The sequence below is a fragment of the Brachionichthys hirsutus genome, chromosome 22 (genome assembly GCF_040956055.1).
Source record: "Brachionichthys hirsutus isolate HB-005 chromosome 22, CSIRO-AGI_Bhir_v1, whole genome shotgun sequence".
NCBI lineage: Eukaryota > Metazoa > Chordata > Actinopteri > Lophiiformes > Brachionichthyidae > Brachionichthys > Brachionichthys hirsutus.
Genome location: NC_090918.1, coordinates 6972374 through 6985189, shown reverse-complemented (window position 1 = coordinate 6985189; position 12816 = coordinate 6972374). Strand labels below are relative to the sequence as shown.

General features: G+C 44.5%; 1 protein-coding gene across 1 annotated transcript; it reads left to right on the top strand.

Moving 5' to 3' along the window:
- Positions 1-4424: 4424 nt before the first annotated feature.
- dcp1b (decapping mRNA 1B) lies at positions 4425-11106 on the top strand. Its single transcript, XM_068755384.1, has 10 exons — positions 4425-4583; positions 4792-4832; positions 5160-5287; positions 8508-8574; positions 8848-8983; positions 9121-9213; positions 9513-10248; positions 10416-10637; positions 10720-10907; positions 11032-11106. The coding sequence occupies exons 1-10, from the start codon at positions 4425-4427 to the stop codon at positions 11104-11106; spliced, it is 1845 nt and encodes a 614-aa protein (XP_068611485.1).
- The last annotated feature ends 1710 nt before the right edge of the window (positions 11107-12816 follow it).

Below are 12816 nucleotides of genomic sequence, written 5' to 3'. Positions count from 1 at the left end.
CGCAATGGACGTGCGCAAAAGACGCATTCGTGCGCATCTTCAGCAGCGTGTCAAAAATGTTAGGGGATGAAGAAGAGGGGGTGGAGGAGGAGGAGGAGGAAGAATAGGAAGAAAAGAGGAGGAATTTTAAAAAATGAGAAGCGTGTAAATATTCCATCACGGGCAGCACGGGGTTAAATCTCCCAGTGGGTTGTCGGTTATTCCACGTATCGAGCAGAGTCGTCGTCCCCCCCCCCCCCAAAAAAAAAAAAAAAAAAACAGACGCCAGGCCGTCCTCTCTCATCCGGAGACGGGCTTCTCTGTTCTGATCCAGTCCATGGTGGTCCGGCGGTGTGTCTGTCAATCTGTCTGGGAGCCTGTCTCTCTGTCTACAGCTGTCTGTCTGCACGCATCTGGAGTTCGAGCTCTCTCTTCTCTTCTCTCTGCCTCTGCTGCCCCTGCAGCTCAGCTCTGCAGTGATACCGTGAGAGAGAGAGAGGGAGAAAGAGAGGGAGGGAGATGGAGGAAGAGAGAGAGAGAGAAAGAGGGAGAGATGGACAGAGAGGGAGCGAGAGAGAGGGAGAAAGAGAGACCCCCCCTCCCCGTGCATGTAGACGCTTTGACTGTTTCCAGATGTGTGTGTGTGTGTGTGTCAGAGAGGAAGAAAGAGGCGGACAGTGGAGGACAGGCGGCTGGTATCCAGATGAAGATGATGACGATGATGATAAAGTTTGTGTGAAAAGATCGTAGAAAACATCTAAAAAGAAAAGGTTGCAGACGTCATGCATGAGATGGCGGCAGACAAAATCATCAGGAGCAATTGGAAAGACCATGTGAGTGTGTGTGTGTGTGTGTGTGTGTGTGTAGGTGTGTGTGTGTGTTGCACAGCTTTGCATAGATTCTATTTCCTGCAGGATGAAACAGAGATCAGACACGTTGTACCTACTTCTGATTTCAGTCCTGACATCTGGACTGCTTCAACTCCATTCTTTTCTTTTCTTTTCTTTTCTTTTCTATCTCTGATCTTTTCAGAATCAGATTTTCAGAACTTTGAAAGTCAACACGAATGTGAAACTTTTCACTTGGAGTATAGAACCGAGTGCCTTTTCACAAATGTAATTACGTTTGTTTTTTTGCCATCTGGACTGTGAAGTATGTTTGGACATTGTTCTCCACGGTCTATGGCCAAAATGTTGTCCCGGCCCCTTGAAGCACAAAAAAAAATGAAATGAAGCTCATTTGGGAACAAGACGTCAAAGAAAGTCAACCTAAAATAAATAAAATAAATGATGCCACTGAGTTCGCTTGGCTCCACGGCTATGATTGTCTTTTGGAAAGAGATTCTCGCACAAATAAAGAGAGGACATTTTTTCCCCATCATCTACTCGTTCTTCAAAAGGAACCTGAACAGCACTTCCTGTCTATATATACAAATCATTTTAGATGTCAAACGTGTTAAAGAAGATGTGGCTCTCCACACACAGCACAACAACTGGTCTCAGGATGAACTGAAGGCACCGAGCGGTGCTTTCAGTCGCTTATAATGGCACCGGCCATCCTCTATGTAATTGAATTTGACGCTGAATGCGACGTGCACAATGTGCAGGCCTCGCTGTCAGCCTCGCTGCAAGCAGTAATCAGGAGGTGAATCGGATGACTCCACCCAGCCCTGTATTCAACTGTTCAGTGGCATCGCACAAAGTCGCCGCCCACCGTCCTCTAATCGAATGAAGCTTTTTGTCTGCATGTGTCACCGTGGGAGAAAAGGGATTCTATTTATGATGTTTGACAGATTAATAGCTTTTTTTAGAAGAATATACCAGATGCCTCATCGATCTATACTGTACTCTCTTTCTCTCTCTCTCTCTCTCTATATATATATATATATATATTTAATATAAGGATATAGTTTCTCTTCTTTTAATGAAAATCCATCCATCCATTTTCTATAACTAATTAGCCTATACCCTCTGGGGGGGTCTGAAGCCTATCTCAGCTGTCAATGGACAGATTTGTTTATTACTGATACACAAACGGAGATGAACTAACTTTATCCCAACCCGTGAATGGAAGGGTTAGATAGTAGGAAGCACTGGAAGGAGGAAGGAGGGGTGGAGGGCAGGTCGTGGGAACAGACACTGGTGCCCAGGGGGGGGGGGGGGGGGGGCAAAGACAGACACACATGCACAAATGTTCAGCATGCACATGGAGTATCTATTCTATTTAAAAGCGTTCTATATTTGGAGTTCCCAACCCCTTTGTATGTCGGCGACTCCTGAAGCTCAGTCGGACTCTGGGAATTTCGGTCCAGACAAACACATTCAAATACGATCCGATGTGGGAAGCCGAAGATCTGCTGACACAGGGAGTTGCTGAATCGCTAATGTTTGACATGTAGGACCGTTTCGCTATTCGTTTCACCACTCAACGCGTTTTATATGTTGTGTTTATCTCCTCTGATGATCAAGTCTGGTTCTTAAATACCGCATCAAATAAGGACTGGAATGTGGCATTTTAAAGGTCACACAAAAAAAATGTCCCTTCATCTTCAGATCTATATCCATCCATATGCTGACTTAAACCGGGACGATCCACTGGAAAAACGTTTTGGTTTTTAAACTCGTTATTGTGTATCCCCAAGCCTCCTATTTCTGCTTCACGAATCACAATCAAGCACTCAATTTTGACTAGATGGTTATTGACAGTATTGACCTGCTTCTTCATTCACTATCAGATAGCTACCACCCTGACAAATATATATATATATATATACTGCATATATACTTTGAATATATATACACTACCACTGGCAGAACGATGCACATGCTTCCCACGGGACAAACTGTCTTGATACTGAATGGCAAAGCAGCGCTCTCCCTCCTCGTGTTAAAGAGGAGGCTGCCGTGCTGCAGTCAAGAGAAGCCGCTCAATGATTGCTGGAAGTGAGCGAGCCACGGGACGCTCCTCGTTCTCCTCGAGGATGCTCTGACGTGGCTGACGACGGATGCACAGCAGCTGCCGGAGCTCAGCGACAATGCAAAAGTAATTACTGCGAGATTTGTTCCTCTACAAGAGTTAGCAGTAACGCATATGCCGTGTTATAATTGTGCATACTAGTGATTGTGTAACAAAGAGAAATCCACGTGTCTCTGTGATGTAACCCTAAATGACTGAGATATTTCGTGTCCCTTCAGGATGAAGCGGCCTGTGTACTCCCAAATGAAGCGGTTAGCTGTGTCCTTGTAACAGAACAGGATATGTTGAACTGAATATCGAGATTTACTGTCAACAGGCCCAAACGGTATTGTGTAATATGGCCGGTACGGGTTTCAAGAACTTACAGTCCAGACAGTCCTGTTCCAGTATCGGTTACTGTTCTGTCCTTGAGTATTCATTGCAGGAAGCTCGTCTAGCGTGTCTGAATTCTAGAACTTATACCACAGCTAAAATAAGGGCTACGATTGACCAAATGTACAAAAGGAATGCATTCCTTTCCTAAACAGTTTAAACATATTTGAGATAGATAATGTTGACAATAAATGACAATAAACTTTAAAATTAGAGCTGAGCAATTAATCAGATATGACTAAGTTTAATATCTAAAACACATTAGCTGCACTTTCTCTATTAGAATTGAACCACTGTGGTGCTACAACAATACCCTAACTGACAAATCCTTTTGTACAGATATGAGGAAATTAAGACAAAATTATTTCAATCGGACTTTTCATACCATTGCATTAAACATTGCACCCCCCTCCCCATAATACTAATGGGGAGAGGTAATATCTAGACGCTCACGGGTACAAACACGAATTATATACGGTCGACATGAGATTTGATTTTTGTGAGGTTCAGCAATGAAAGTTGTGCTTTAGCCATCCTTTTAACGCCCTCTAGTGGATATTATGGGAAATGTAAGAAAGAAAGAAAATAATGAATGCAACACATTCTACAGTTCCACAACCAAATTACCAATCAAGTTAAGAAAATCGAATTACTAAATTGATTAATTTATATAAAACACGAAAGAGCACCCTTATGGACCTATATACATATGTCGTTTCTCTTGATTGTATCTATATTATTGTCATTTATACTTCAAATGCATGTACAGGATTTGACAATCTGCATTTAGCCGAGTTCTCCAAATTGATTGATAAGGCTGAACTTGTCAAGCTACCTGTGTGCAACTACTAATGTCTGGTTGTTTACAATCTCTCAGACTAAACATGGCCGTCGACAAACTATCTTGTAATAGTTAGAAGTCGATAACCGGTGGAAATATGCCGATTAAAGGTCCTTATTTGTCAAACGAGCTACTGTTCTATTACCGGTCCGGTCGTATGTATTACCTTGTTGTGTTTCCTCTTTTTTTCCATCGTTTTCCTGCGACTCGTTAGCCACCAAAGCTAGGTAGCGGGCTAGTCTCCCCATAGGGAACAATGACAGCTACTTCTGCTGGTAGCAGCAGCTGCTTCCCCGCTAAAGGATTGGACATAAGTCTGGCTGCTTTGCAGCGACAGGACCCATACATCAATAACATCGTGGACGTGGCCAGTCAAGTCGCCCTGTATACTTACAACAACAGGACGAATGAGTGGGTAAGCGTGAACCTTTGGCTGTTCTTTGCTAACTTAGCCTGAACCAGCTAGTAAACGCCGAGCTTATATTTTCAAATTACTGCTGTCACTTAGTCTAATTAAACTATTTTGTTCTGTTCATGGTGAGTTTTGCGTTTTTAAATATTGGATTTTTTTGCATGTTTCAGCACATTAACGCAATAACTCGTGACTTCTGTTTGTATTTTAGGAGAAGACCGAGGTGGAAGGCACCCTTTTTATCTACACCAGGTAAGCTAAGTTTATGATTAGAGTCTGCATGCCAAACCTAACTAAGCACACTTCTTATTCGCATACGGAAGCAAAATTATTGGATTAATGTCCCGTCTCTTAGTTATTCAGTTTGTAAGGTTAAGATGCGATGAGGAACAAATGTGTCTCCTTTGTAAAGGGGGCACTTTCAAGGGACGGACACGACTCTTCTGGTCAGTTAACCTGCCATTGCTTAGTTAAGTGTTCTAAATGACGTGGCTCAAGTGCCCCTTGTTCTAAGTTGAGAGACATTCCTGCGTGAATCCTCAACACGTATTTCTGTTCACTGCCTTCCGTGTATCGCAGGCTGGCGTCTCCCAGGCATGGTTTCACCATTATGAACAGACTCAATATGGAGAACCTGACTGAGCCGATCACCAAAGACCTGGACTTCCAGCTCCAGCACCCCTTCCTGCTTTACCGCAACGCACGATGTAAGAAGACCACAGTCACTTCAGTGACTCTGCAGTTTACTTTGTTAAAGTAACAACCAGATTCTGTGAGAAAAATATATTTTAAAAAAATCATAAAAAGACATAAGTCTGGCGAGTGTAGAAACCTCCTCATTTATTTGTAAGTAGCTCATCATAAGCACTCAGGGGAATGTTTTGGGTCCAGTGTCGCCCTCTTTTTTTCCATCCCTGATATACAGGTAAGCTTCATTATGTTTGATTGGCTTTTATTCCACTTGTGCACTTTTTATGTTTTGTTGTGTGTTAACTGAATTGTGGTGTGTTTCTGCTGGCTGTGAAGCAAATTGCCCCTCGCGGGGATAATAAAGTTTTCTAAGTCTAAGTCAGAATCCACATGCGACGATGTATTTGTGAGCGAAGATCCGTATCGCGCTGCGGACGCTTCACGTTCGCGATGTAAGTGGCCGGCGTGTCTGTGACCGCGGGAAGGAAGTCGGCTGGAAGATGATCGACATGACAGAGCGAACAGAGTCTGTGACATGCTGTTTCTGTTGAGAGGGAAACATTCGTTCCATATAAGGAGCAGAGGTATTGTGCTCTATCAGCCTGTCTCCCTCTGAGACCTGACTCGCGCACACACACACACACACACACACGTTGCTGTGGGAGAAAAGCCTGACAGCCCTACAGAACCAGCCAGCCAAGATTAGATACACCACAACAGTCGCTGATAATACGTAGAAACACACTCACTCAGGAATTGCTGACACACAGAGGCCTCACACTCTCCTTCAGGCTCAGATCGAGGCAGGTGGAATGTCTGTGTTTATACAGCAGTGGGTTCTTAATGCCTGCTTTGATCCCCTTGCTGTAATATAATTAGTTTTGCTGACATTTAGCAGGATGGTTAGTGTTGAATATCTGGGAGAGAAATGATTTCTGTGACATAAACTCTTGTCTTTGACCTTTTTAACATGTTTCTACCAGATTTAAATCAAATCTCCCAAATGAAGCACGAGAACACCGACCATAACAAAGCATTTGTCGGATGGTGGCGGTGAATGAATCTCTTTCAGGCAGTTCACTATCTAAACAGGAATTCATCCCGGCTCGTAAAGGTGTAATTTCACTGTCCAAACTCTTTGGGCCTCCGGCTGGTCACGATGGTGCCGGGCCCGCTTCGCCGTGACCCCTGTGTGCAGGGGTCGTGGAATCTTATCATTACACAAGCATGTCGCTCTCAGTTGCTGCCCTCAATTCCTGAAATGGCAGTTGGCACAAAGTGGCACCCCAGCCTAAAAATAAAGTGTTGAGATATATCCCGCAGAACAAGATGAGATTTAGCAAAGAGAGTTTTGTCGCTATTCCTCCGGCGAACATTCCACTCCAGAGGCTTTTTAGATTTCTTCCTATAAGCACATACAGTTTTGCGCGTAGTATGTTCTCAACTTGAGTCATAGTTATTTGCATGAGAAATGAATCTGTCCTCACTGGTAGATCATTTGAATTGTAATATTTCACTTTGGGTGAAGATAAAGGTAGATTTAATTATTCCTCTCCTTTACGAGCACTTTTAATGAAGCAAAGCCAAAACATTGATTCAAGTTTATTTATCAAGGGGCTGAAACTCATAAAATCAGTTATTTTCCAAGTCATTATTTAGGACAAATACAAAATATTATAATTGTTGTTTGAAAGTAATTTGAAGAGAATGCAATGGATGCAGCAAACAGTAGTGTTTCGCTTGCATCAGGTTAACAGGACAGTCTTACCTCCCGGTCGGATGTAAGTGTATCCCAAGTCTCTCTCTGACACCAGGGTTCCTTTAAATCGGACCTCTGGTTCTTCTTCCAGCCTCTCATGTTTAGGTTTCCTCTGAAAAAATGCTCTCAGCATGCTGCTCTCTGTGGGCTCTCAGTCAAACGTTAGTCTTGGCGGCACCGCCGGTGATTCCTTGTCATGCGGAATATTGGCTGAGGAGGATTCTGAAGATGATGCGATGCCTATTCCCGTGAGACTTGTTTCTTTTGAAGCAACCGATGCTCCTGGCGTGTTGGGTAGTGCTGCGTCAATTCCTCTCTAGTCAGGTCACAGCAGTTGTGGCAAAGACAAGACTGCGAGTTGGGCCAGTTGGTTGGCTGCAGTCAAACACGGTTCAAAAGCACCGCACAGCTCCTGTCTCGGATCACTTCCGGACCTTCAAATGATTGCCAATCGCTCGGTGACGCGTCCAGTTCAATTCAAAATTGTCAAAGTTGACATTTCTCAGTTGGTGAAAACTCCTGATTGCGGCCCCTCGTTTCGTTCATCCTCCCGTTGAAGCTTTCTACCATGTGAGCTTTCAGAAGAGTTTGCGTTCCAGTTATGTTTAGAAAAAGAAAAATAAACTTCTTGTTGGTTGTGCTGGTCGTAGCCCTCCTCTTCCTCCTCTTACCCCCACCCCTTGCCACTCTCACCGAGGGGCTTTCCATAGACTCGCTGCTCGGAGCATCTAAAAACGGTACGATTCACTCTAGGCTAGTTACAATCCCTGAGTCAGTCAGTCTCTTGTTTTGTGATGATTTGAGGACTCACAGAACAAGATCACGCCCTTTCTGGTTGCCATGTTGATGAGCTCCTCTCACTTCTGTCATCACCCCCCCCCCCCCCCTCAGTTTTCCAGCTCTTTGTCTTTGACTGCGCGTCCCTCTGTCTCCGTCAGTCTCATCCCCAGTGAGCACTAAGTGGCCCCCGCTCCACTGGCGAGTCTCCCACTGTAGCTACTTATTTGGTTCAGGGCTGACTTTCCCATGCTCGACTGAACTCTGTGCGTGTGTGTGTGTGTGTGTGTGTGTGTGTTTGTGTGTGCTCCTCTTCATCCACACTGACCTCCATAGTTTGTCTAACTTCACTCATATATGCAAAGAAAGCATGTTTATATTCCCCAAAGCATGACGTCATAATTCAGGTACCTCACTGGGACCAACGCTGAGACGCTTCACAGACTTTTTAGAGACGAATGTCGGTTTGATACATGAAAGAACCTTTTGTACCATGGGATACGCACTTTTTCTTGCTTCACTGTTTGTTTGGTTCACTGGTTTCTGCTCCCAGTGGGAAACATCCAGGCTAACAGTGAACTGTTTTTATCATTAAATCATTAAAACTAGATTTTTGTAATAGTCTAGGATATTACGCCCAATCAGGACCTTTGTTACATTAATGTTAATGTCTTTCTTACTCTCCCCCCTGCCGCCCCCAGTGGTTATCCATGGGATTTGGTTCTATGATAAGGAGGACTGTCAACGCATCGCCCAGATGATGAAGATGTAAGTGCTCATATAGCTGCAAACACTAAATGAGTTACGGCCCGTCGGTCATTGAGGGAGTTTGAGTCACATCTCTCTCTGACAGAGACAATATTTCTTTTTATCAATGGAAACTATGGTTTGGTGATTGGATTCAACAAAAGGTGTATACTGGAAAATATGCTTTTAATTTGGTGGGACACATTTGTTTAAGCTCAGGTAAAGTGGTTTGGTCCTGAAAAAAGTATTGGAATTCAATGCTTGTCATGCGTGTGTGTGTGTGTGTGTGTTTAGTCTGACCCAGCAGGAGAAGGCCCTGGCTCAGACTCAGGATGGATGGTTGTACCCAGGAGGAGGAGGAGGAGGAAGTCAAGCGAAGGCAGTAGACATTATCCAGATGTTGACCAAAGCACGCACAGAATACGACAAGGTAAGGGAAACGTCCGACTTGCTCCAGACTCTAGAGCATTACGGATAAATATTTGTGCATGGCTTGAAGTCATTTTAATATCCTCGTTTGCGTCTCCTCTTATTGTAATCCGTCCTTGCTTCATTCGATCGCGGCAGTCGGCGTCGGAGCCAAAGGAGATCGGCGGCAGCAGCGTTCTGTGTGGAAACCCCAACCTGATAAAGCCGATACCTGTCAAACCAAACACTCAGGTGAAACGGTCACACTCACCGCCTGGGCTACTCCAGCTTTGCATTCAGTCCGTCTCAATTGTTAAACTTGAGGTGTAAAGGAAGAGAGCTCCGCAGAATACATAATGTACAAGAGGCCAAGTCCTTTCAGTCTAAACGCTAACAGGAAGTGTTCCATTTGGACCCACACTATTGACATTTTTGGATGGAATCCTCTGTTTTGATTTGCTGTCATCACATCTTTCGCAGCCTGATTGGTCAGAAGTAACTGCGTCATATGCCTCTTTCTTCTCCAACCCGCCCTTCTTTGACTCACGCAGGACAGCGACGGTGCTGAGCCCAAGCCTCTCTCACTGGCCACCCTGTTCGGCTCCCAACGCCAACGTCGCCTCTCGCCCGAAACTGACCCGGTCTCCCCTTTGGCTCCCCCTCCGAAAGGGTCGTCAACGGGGAAAGTCACTCGCCCGCCTGTCGCCCGGGCGCTGATGTACGAGGATGCCGTGAACTCTGCCGAGGGTTTGGTTTCCAGTCCCACCTCCACCCAGCAGCAGAGCCAGCCTCAGCACTGCCCGGCCATCCAGAAGCTCATGCAGGGACAGAGAAGCGGCGGGGGGGTCGTAGGAGTCCTTCAAACCGTGTCCGAGTCCCCCGAGAACAGGCTGTGTGACAACGGGGTTCCTCTGGAGCATCACCACCATCACCATATGCTTCATCATCCTCAGCAGCAGCAGCATCACCACCACCACCACCATCATCATCATCATCATCAGGACCAGCAGCTTCACTCGGACCCAATCAGGAAACTATTTCAAAGCCGGCCGGCGCCTCCTCTCTCCTCCGCCTCCCTCTGTTCCAACCCCGACCCCTCCTCGCAGCCCGTAACGGTAGATTCCACGCCATGTTCCCATCGTCCAGTACAGCGAAACCAGCAGCTGATATTCAACCTGCCCAAACCTCATCCGGAGACGCAGCGCAGCAGCCAATCAGCTTCCAGCGTACAGACAGGTGGCGTTCAGATTACCATGAACGCGTACTTTAATGAAGTTCTGAATAAATGTACCTCATAAAAGTCTCTCCCAAATATAAAAAGGGAATATGATATAAATGATAATGTTTAATCGTTGATTCTTTTTCCTATTTTTCTGTTTAAACTTTCTATTTCCACTCTGATAATGTATTTATATGTAATTGTGATGCTGTCTCCTTCGTTTTTGTCCACTCAGGTCAGACGTCCCGGATGTCCGGTGTGGTGTCCCCGCACGAGCTCCTGCTGAAGCTCCAGCTGGTCCAGCAGGAGCAAAGCCTCACGACCCACAATCCCCCGAGACTCTGTCAAGGACTGGCCCCTCGCTTTCTGGGGCCCGCTCCAGGTCCAGATCCAAGACCAGTCCCAGACCTGACGAAGACGACTGCGGCCCAGAAGGCCGTCTTGCAGCTTCTGGTAGGCAGGTGGAACCGATCGGGTCGTGTTCTTCACTGGAACAAATGATGACTGTCCCTATCTGTCCATGTCATACCCCCCCCCCCCCCCGCCACAGAGGATACCAGCCACTGTGGCCCCCAACCACCTCCTGTCTCCCAGCGTGTTCAATCAGGCAAAGTTTGGTAGTGGGTTGACACCAGTTGCCAAGGAGACCTCCTCCTTATCTGGACCGCAGGAGATCCGAGGCCTGTCCAGAAGCCAGCTACAATCTGCACTCCTGAATCGAATCCAGGTAAAATAACTTCATTTCACTTTGTCTGTTTGTTGTGTTTGCTTTGTCGTTTGGCACACACACACACACACACACACACACACACACACAGTGCAGTGCGATGATATTTGGTGGTGTGTTTCAGACCGACGGCTCATTTCTGGACTCGATCTACGAGGCCTACGTTAGCCGCTTCGCCCCCAACGCAAACAAGTACTGATGAATGAATTATTCCAGCCCGGAGCGGCGAGACTCGCTCCCACGCTTCACAATGCCCCGCCTCCTCCTGCCAGCCGCTCTACAATAACACAAATAACTGTATCGCCTCCGGATTTCATAACTGTTTTTGGATGACAGAAGGACTCTTTCTAGGAGCAAAAACCTTTGAGGATAAATCGGTGATCAATAGGCAAATGTAGCAGAGGCTGCAATTTCACAGACCAGATGTAACAGAATGTTATTGTGATTTAGTTCTTTATTTAAAGAAGGGCTCCTTAATTGACGATGACGCTCACATGGACTAGAAGTTGGCTTCAGTTGTAAAATGAAGTGTAAAACGTTTTAAATGTGTTTTTTGTTTCTGTGCATTTGAAGAAAAAAGGATGTTTAAAGGTCATAATTAGCATTTGCAACTTTTAAATGAAGCTTATACTTAAGTATGTTTTACAACCCAAATTCTTTTAACGTTATCAAAGTAATACCTTGTCGTTTTGATGTTCTGCGGTTTCTTTTTTTTTTTTTACTTTTCAACATATCTGCATTTTTATTTTTTATTTGCAGTAATTTAATTCTGAGAGAAACCGATGACTTCGCCTGCCGCAAAATATATTCAGGTGTTTAAGAGCTGAATTCTTCACTGCACTTTACAAAACGTTAGGAGTGCTACTCCTGAGTATCAAGATTAATAATTCATAAAGGCTTAACTCAAGGTTTCAAAGAAAGTACAGCAGATCTTCAACTTGCACTACCTCAAAAAAAAGTTTAAGGGATTGGTAGGTTGGTAAATATTGGATACTCCGGTTGAGTTTTTTGTTTCAGGGTTGTCCCAGCCCCAGTTTAGCATGCAGTGAGTCTGAAAAAGAATTAAGCTCAGGAATTATAGAGCAATTTATGGATCAAATGTTTTCCTAGCTGAAAGAAATGGAGTTACATTTCCAGCGTTTTAGTGAGATTGGTAAATGCATTGGATAATAACTTTGCCGTTCACGGCGCTATTCAAAGAATTTACAGTTATAAATATCGAAAATTATTTGCTAAATACTTGTACACCGTATATTTCATCTAAAGTCATCCATCCAAACTAGGGCACAGTTTTGGTGTAGCTCCGATGCTAATCTCCTTCAGCCACCGTATACCAGAGAGTAACAAAACAACAGCAACAAACAAACAATCTAGTTTAATACTCGAGAAGCAACATGGACAAATAACCAGCATGTTTCTACAGCTAAGCTATAGATGGTAAATAATTGCTGCATTATCAGATTTTGGGCTTTGAGTTAAAACATTTCACAATCTTTTTTGTAAACATATATGAGACGTGAGTGTTGCTGAAACCATTTTTTACAAATGTTCTATGTCTTAATGTCTGGCGTTGGCTCATTACTGAAATATATTTTAATTGGATATTAAAAGTTCTCGAGCTAACTGTTTGTTGTCTTTATTTGTGTGTGTGTGTGTGTGTGTGTGTGTGGCTAACTGAGGCTAACGGACACAGTGATAACTGACTCAATTACATCACGTAATTGTCCCAATCTATAAAGTAATCAATCAGCTGGCTTTTAGACACCCAGCAGTGCAGCGAGGCCTCCCCCCGATTAACTCTAATAGACTTTGTACAACATTCATTTAGTTAACTACAATAAATCTGAGTTGTTGACAGAATGCTGTTAACTCAAGAAACAAATGCAAACGTATTTATTCTACTTTTACA